General features: G+C 38.8%; 1 protein-coding gene across 1 annotated transcript; it reads right to left on the bottom strand.

The window, feature by feature from the left end:
- Positions 1 to 1,930: 1,930 nt before the first annotated feature.
- LOC122665288 (protein PLANT CADMIUM RESISTANCE 2-like) lies at positions 1,931 to 2,995 on the bottom strand. The gene is made up of 3 exons (XM_043861404.1): positions 2,786 to 2,995; positions 2,632 to 2,703; positions 1,931 to 2,220 (listed from the first exon to the last, which is right to left on the bottom strand). Exons 1-3 carry the CDS (start codon positions 2,979 to 2,981, stop codon positions 1,931 to 1,933), a joined length of 558 nt encoding a protein of 185 aa, XP_043717339.1. The 5' UTR covers positions 2,982 to 2,995.
- Positions 2,996 to 7,578: the final 4,583 nt, after the last annotated feature.

The following is a 7,578-nucleotide window of genomic DNA, read 5'->3' as shown; positions in this document are numbered from 1 at the left end:
CCAAGTCCTTTCTGGATAACATCCAATGGAGAATTACTCACTGTTACAAGGAAGTTAATGCTACAGTAGATGCCTTAGCAAATCATGCGGCAAAGCAAAAGAGCCAGAGCTTTTGGAACACTCCACCTTCCTTCATTGCTGCGACAATCTCTTATGATATGTAGGGCAGGCCTTATTATAGATTTTCCTAGCTGGTTTGGGGGAAGTTACATGTATTCTGTGGTCTCTAGGCTGTGGTGATCCCTAGTGGCACTGCCGAAGGGGATCATCTTGGTTTCTTTGAGATTGGTGGACTTTTCGCACATTCATGTATCATATTTCCATTACTTATTAATACATACATTGCTGATCTTTAGCAAAAAAAAAGATAAGACTAAGATGTTGTATTGTTAAACACAGGACAGACGAAAGCCAAAGAAACTCTCTTGGATTAGTCATTGATATTTGCGGCAGCTCCCCCAAAAGTAGAGAGGCCAAAAAATGGGCTTTCAACATCTTGCAATGTGCATGTCTTCTTCATTTTCCTAGCTTCACATGAATGTGATCTTTATTAATACAATGATTTTACTCGTTTACCCAAAAAAAAATTGATTTTACTCTAAGTTAAGTAACTTCTTACATGTAATATGCTTTTAATAGTCCAAAATAAATAAATAAATAAATAAAATTGGAAGGTAGAATGGGATAAGAATATTATCATGGTCCCTTCATGTGCAAGGACGACACTCCAAAAAAGGAAAAACAAAAAACAAAATCAAATGTCAGGCAATGGATACTACCCTTACATAAACTGCAGCTAATGTTGACAATGATTTGAAAAAAATAAAAAACCGTCCCCTACTATTCTTATTACCCTACCTCGCTCCATAACTGCACCGCTGCAGCCCCACAACCTGAGATTCCATGCTTCCGCCCCCATTCCCAACCTTCAACTCCCACCCCCACTACCCCACCCGTCACCTCTGCCCCTTTCTCTTACCCTGCAACTCTCTACCCCGACCCACGATACTTGTGAGAATTTGCAATTTTTTCATCCTTGAGGGAATATCTGTTTTTAAAGAAAGAAATTATAAAAAGTCGCTATCTATATTAGGGTCTAAGACCAATAAATAAGCATATTATTTTTCTAATGCTTGAGATTTTATCGAGTTTTTGACTTGGCTTAACTGCAGTGGAAAATAACTATCTCTAATGCTTGAGATTTTTCTTTTTTCGAAATGTCTTTTGGTGGCGGTAAATGATAAATATCTTTAATGCTTGAGATATTTCTTTTTATTTTTGGACCTAATGCCTCAAAAATAATAGTTTTAGGAGGTTAATATTCTATCTTTAGAGATGGTTTTTTGTAACCGCTTCTAAAAACATCTTATAACCCCTTCTCTTAAGGTTTAGAACGAATGTGAATCACTGGCAATTGATACAAACTGTCTCTTGAACTTGTGTTGTATATAATGAATTTTGAGCAATATTTTTGAGGGGTTTGATGCCCAACCATTGAATGGGTATCTGTGCTTAAGTGGCGACTTGGGTGTTGCATGCAGCACAATGGTCGCACAACTCTAGGCCGCAGAGGATCCAAATCTCCTTTTCTTGTAGAATAAATATTGGACTAAGATTCTCTGCAGTACCGCCGGGTGTGCGGTGCACATCCTGTGGCACAACAGAGGCCATGTGGCACACATGGTACACATGGCCTCTGCTATGCCACAGGATGTGCATTGCACACCCGGCAGTACTGCAGAGGATTTTTATCCAATAAATACCCCTTTCCCCATGCCTTAGCTTAACCTTTAGAAAGAATGTCAACCATTGGCAATTGATTCAAAAAGGTTACATGTTTCTTAAACTTGTGTAATGACATAACATAGCATCAAGAACGTTTACAAATCTTCCATCATTTCCTTTAATGTTGTCGTAATCTTCATTTTCTTTACCGGCTCATGCCTGCTTGCACTGTTGGTGGGGTTGCAACTCCTCGATTCTGTCTTTCAACGTTCCCATGCCAACCAAATGACAAGTCAAAGCCACGGTTTTTAAGCTCTCTGTACTCTTGACATAAAGCACATTCCTCACAACAACAATGAATACAGAAATCAGTGCATGGACTCTCCTCTAAGAAATACTGTCCTCTCAGTTTTGATCGGTAGAAACACGAATAAAAACATGAACAACCACTCATCAACAGTATCAACATATATAGCGCTCCACTCACTCCACATGCTGCATCCACAAAATTACTCACAAAACACATAAGAAAGCTATCCAAGCATAATAGGGCGCGCAAAGACCGCCTTACCTGGTCTTTGCACGCTTCGTTGTGTGTAGGGTGCACACGAAAGTAGGGACATGCAAAAGTAGAGGATGTCGATTCATCCAACTTATAGTATTTCTTTGTTAAGGAATTAGGTTTTCTTTTGCTTGGGGTTGCTTGTAAAGACTTGAGCTTTTTTTCTGAAAAGTTGAGGGTTTATTATGTTTTGGGTTGAGGTAAGGCGGGTATGTCCTCTCTTTGTATTTCTTTCTATTCTTTGATCGATCTTTAATATAATTGTAGGGCTGGCCGGATCCCAGATAACATTCGGGTTAAAAAAAACAAAAGTTATAGTCTTTTATGTGTGTTTAAAGACTTACAAGTAGATCCTCTATCAACGATTTCTGCAATCCGGCCAAATGTAACACAAGGGCACCAGAACGTTAAACAACCTGTAAAAGGGGAAATCTTATTAATTAGGAAGAGAGATATATAGGTGAATTGTATATATATGAGTATACGACTACTGCTTACAGGTGCTAATGTCGTCGAAGCAATCGCAGAGGCCGGTGGACCATGGGGCTGGAACATGAGATGGAATTTGAACAGCCTCAACCGGGGTTTCAAATTGGTGCATCGATTTCACCGGAATTCCTGTGGCTGCCGGAGGGTATTGGAATTGGGGTGGTTGTGGTGGTGCTGAGGGCACCGGAGATGATAATGACTCCATCTGTACGACATTTCTGTTCGTAGAATACATGGTTGTAAAGAGAGAAGAGAGACTGAAAGAAAAATGTGTATTCTGCATTTTATGGGGGAAGAAATGATGATATGGTTTTGAACTGAAACTGGAAGGGGTGCAACTGTCTGTGACATTCACCTTTAAGTTTTGGACGGTTAAGCAACGGCTTTACTCCCTACTACATGGTCAGTGCTTCGATGGGCCGTGGGCCTAGAGATGTTCATGGGCCGATCCATGCGCACATTTTAGGTTTGTACTTTGTCACATCTCTCTCTCTCTCTCTAAAATATCTTGAGGGTTGCCTTGGATGGATCCCATAGGATTCAGATCCTCTACAGCCAAGGGGGTGGCTGCCATCGCGCTGCCAAGGGCGGACAGCGCCCCATGTGTATATAAACTCATTCAACGGTTGGTTTTTAAAATATTCAAATGAGTTTGGAACAAACCGTTTTTTTGGATTAAACCCAATCCAATCTAATTCCGACCCAACCCAAAACCGGTTTGCTTTTCTAATACTAAACCTCACCTGAGCATTTCATATCTTATCGCAAAATCCGCAGTCTTCTTCTCCGTCGAGCTCTTCTTCCTCCGTCGCTCTCTGCCATCTCTTCCTACAAAGGGGCTTCTTCTCCGTCGGGCTCTGCAACCATCTTTTCCCATCTTGGTTGCTATTACGAAAACAAAGCTTACTGAAGTTGAAAGCACAATAATACTGGAAAAAATTCTCCGAGAAAACCCTAAGCAAGCAAACTTTGTGCTTATCTTCAGAGAAAAAGATATCATGAGGTTAATCTTCACTAGGATTCCAGGGGGATCCCTGATTTGGTGAAATCAGCTAGCACACTTGTGCTTCAGAAGATTATCTTGATTTTTTTTTTCTTTTAATTATTAATGAAATTTGTTGATTCTTATTAATTAGAGAGTCCAGTAGCATACATATTCTATTGCTTTTAACTCTTGGATGAATTTATAAATTAGTATACATACTGAAAGATGTCTTAAATCACTGAATTTCACAGGCCTTGGAACTAAAGGTTGAAGTATTGGACAGAGGTTACACTTCTGCTAACAAAATTCTTTAATGTTTCCATATTGAAACTATATTGCCTTGAGATTTGGAGATTTTGAACAACAAAATCAAAGCCACCAGAGAAGCATAGTTGCTTCAACTATACAAAACTCACAGAAACTTATACCTGACTGAATTGTTAGATTAAATTGATCCGAATAGGGACAAAATCCTAAAAGCCAGGATCTCCATAGGGCGTTCAAGAACACAATCAAATAAATAATAGAAAATAGGGATAGAACCACTGACCTTGTTTCGCATCCATAGTGATGATGATTGTTGCGGAAAATAAAGAACAAAGATCTAGGTGCTTCCCCTCTATTCCCAAAGTAACTGGCCTGATGAGAATACCGAATGCGCAGGGACGACGAACACTGAATAGCTCCCTCTCTTTCAAGAATGCACTCCTCAATAGTAATTGAGAATAATAAGTTGTGTTGGGTAGAGGGGGGACCTAGCTCTCCTTATATAGTAATCCCTATAGGGTCTGACTCATCACAGTCCCAATAAGAATCTATCTGGCCCACACTAAGTCAGTCCACATTAGACTTCAAATATAACTTAATGACCCCACTTTATTAGACCAAAACCCTAATTAGCCTGGTTTAGGGATTTAATTATGTCCATATAGAGTTTTATTAGAACTAAAATTCTAACATGAATAAGTCCAAGGTGTAGGCCAAATCCATTTTTTGGTTCCAACTTTAGTTCAGAACGATTTGAAATGGTGAGAGCTCGACGGTGAATAGGACTGGGGATTTCAGAGCGGTCGCGATGATTGCGTCGGAGGAAGAAGACTGGGATTTGTTAGGGTTTTAGTTCAAATCGATTTTGAATCTAACCATTTTAGGTTTTATGTCTGAAAACCAAACAGTTTTGGGTTGCAGAACGACGATGGAACGAGGTCTTTGAGTTACAGAGAGGGATTTGGGTTGCAAGTCGACGATGGATTTGAGTTGGAAAGAAGAAAGAAGAGGAGAGGAAGAAAACGATAAGCTTGGTTTCAAAATGCATCACACGACTTAGGGTTTTGTTTTGGGTTCAAGATCGGTTCGGTCCGGTCGATTTGGTTGAAGAGGAGAACCCAGGCTCCTAAAGGCACATTTGAATTTTTTTATTTATGACCGTTAGATAATGGAATCTCCACGTGTCACTCTCAGGGGGCATGGCAGTGCGATGGCAGCCACCCCTTAGCCGTAGAGGATCTGAATCCGATCCCATATGGCCTATCCTTGAGACACATCCATATATGATTTTCATAACCATATGGTAGAGGTTGTATGACTCAAATTAAGTTATCATGGTATTTTATATAATTATTTTAAATGATTTTACCAATTAAAATAATGGCAAAAAATATTGAGAATCTTACAATGACAATTACAATATATTTAACCTTCAACAAATAAATATTTAAAAAAATACAGTTTTCTTCCATTCCTGGTGCACGTTCAACCACCATCATAGGGTTTACAAACCCAAACCTCCTATAGGATTTTAGTATGTTCCCAAAATACCCTTCACCGATACCTCGTGCATATCTAAACTCGCCTCGGTGAATGGATTCTCATTCACCTTGGTTAGAGGAAAACTTGATCCTTATAAAAAATTCAACATGTACAAAAAAAAAAAATTTATATGAATTAAAATTTTTATATAAAATATCATTTTTAGGCCTAAGTTACTATTTTTTCTTTATTGGTCATGGAAAATATTATGGCTACGCAAATTAGGGCGCATGCCACCATGCATGGCCAGTGCCTTTTTTACAATAGATCAGCCATGTAGGGTTGTTGTAAAATGTAAACATTTATCGAAGGAGGCAGTTTGGCTTCACCTACTATGAAGGGAGAATCCCTTGCATATGAGTTTTAGTGTTAGTAATAGGGGGAAGAGTAATAATGACCCTTAAATGAGTGTACTTTTTCTTCACCCACGGGCGGTGGAAAACTCTTATCTATCAAAAACAGGATTTAATTAAATAATTAATTATTGGCCCATGTTATTCATCGCCTATGAGCCCCACAAATGAGGAAAAGAATTTTGTCCAGCCGTGGCGGGAGCTGGAATGTCCAGCCCCACTAAACGATAGCAAAAATAGGGGTGGAGTGGTCATTTCACATGTTTGTTTTTGGGGTGGTTTTCGAGTGCTGGACCGTCCAGCTCCCGCTACAGCTGGACAGGGGCCAGGTCCCACAAATGAGCCCACCAAGGAAGAAGTTGAGCCGGACCAATTGGATTTGGGCCATCCGATGGACCCAATTTAGACCCATATGCATTTCATATCATGACAAAATCGTTGACAAACATGAAAAATACAAAAGAAGTCACACTACTGTTGGAACTCAATTTCAAATGTATGACTATAAGCTCCAAAGAAGCCAATCTATCGGTGAAGTAAAACTTGTAGTTTTATTACTTGGGGAATTTTGAGCTTAAAATCATTATTGGCCGGGTGAGACCTACAGAAATGGTAGGCGCTTCTAATTTTTATGTATTATTTATTGACTTTATTGTAATTTATGTTATTTAAAAATAGAGATCATAAATCATATTGGGAAAATAGAAATATTTCAAATAAATAGAAATATAAACCAAACCAATGTGAAGCTTAAAATCCATGTCCAGATTCTTTTACGTAAGAGCATGCACAAATTCAACAATTGAGTTGGTTTCGATTCGTTCAGGTAGTGTTTGGTTGCGTAAATCCACAGATGGCAACTCTGTGGAATGGGGATTCTCAATTTATAAAATCGATTGGTTGTGTAATTCCATTGGCCGGATTAATTACAAGAATCACATGATTCCACTTTTTATACTAAAATTGCATCATTCTTAAGTTTAGCTATAGAGGTGAACTCAGATATGAATGACATGATTCTGGCTTCCATTTAAATACCCTTGTTCAACTTGGAAGCAGTCATATCTGCTGTCTTAAATCGAAAACAAGAAAACCGTCGACCCTTTTCGTGAAACGCTGTCGTCTTCTTCTTTGGCCTCAACTTGCAAATCGTTTGATCGATTCTCAACAACACATACAGGTATGCTTGCCTCTCTCTCGTTCTCTCTATCCTACCCATATATCTCTCTCTTGATTTCTCCATTTTTGCAGGTGCATTGATCAAATTTGGTTACCATCTCTGTTACTCGTCGTCGTCCTCCCTCAAGTCAGGTTCAACTTCCTATTTGCTCTTTGATCAACGCCATTGCTGCCACTCAAGGGTCTTATTTTACTTCTTTTTGAAGACGAAGCTCCGATTTTCCACCAAGGTTAATAATTCGTTTTAACTCTTCTGGGTTTTTGTTCAATTGGGTCTAATTCTTTGTATTCTGCTTTCTTTTCTCTACTTTGTGGTTGTTGTTATGATCAAAATTGGATTTTTCAAAGAAATGAGGTTCTTTAGTGTTTCGTATTAGTTATTGAATTTGTTTTATTAAATTTTTATATTGGGTAAAACTAGCATGGTTTATGGAGGTAGGTGAGTCTTTAGCTCAAAATGGAAGAGCAACTGGGGT

The sequence above is a fragment of the Telopea speciosissima genome, chromosome 6 (genome assembly GCF_018873765.1).
Source record: "Telopea speciosissima isolate NSW1024214 ecotype Mountain lineage chromosome 6, Tspe_v1, whole genome shotgun sequence".
Classification (NCBI taxonomy): Eukaryota; Viridiplantae; Streptophyta; class Magnoliopsida; order Proteales; family Proteaceae; genus Telopea; species Telopea speciosissima.
The sequence above is the reverse complement of the archived record's forward strand: the minus strand, read 5'-3'. Positions and strand labels throughout refer to the sequence as shown.

What these genes read in the sequence shown, in the direction of transcription:
- LOC122665288 (XM_043861404.1), bottom strand. Translation starts at nt 2,981, where the DNA reads ATGGAGTCATTATCATCTCCGGTGCCCTCAGCACCACCACAACCACCC. An exon ending in CTTCGACGACATTAGCACCT is followed by an intron (nt 2,704 to 2,785) that starts GTAAGCAGTAGT and finishes CCCCTTTTACAG; the next exon opens with GTTGTTTAACGTTCTGGTGC. An exon ending in CGTTGATAGAGGATCTACTT is followed by an intron (nt 2,221 to 2,631) that starts GTAAGTCTTTAA and finishes TTGTGGATGCAG; the next exon opens with CATGTGGAGTGAGTGGAGCG.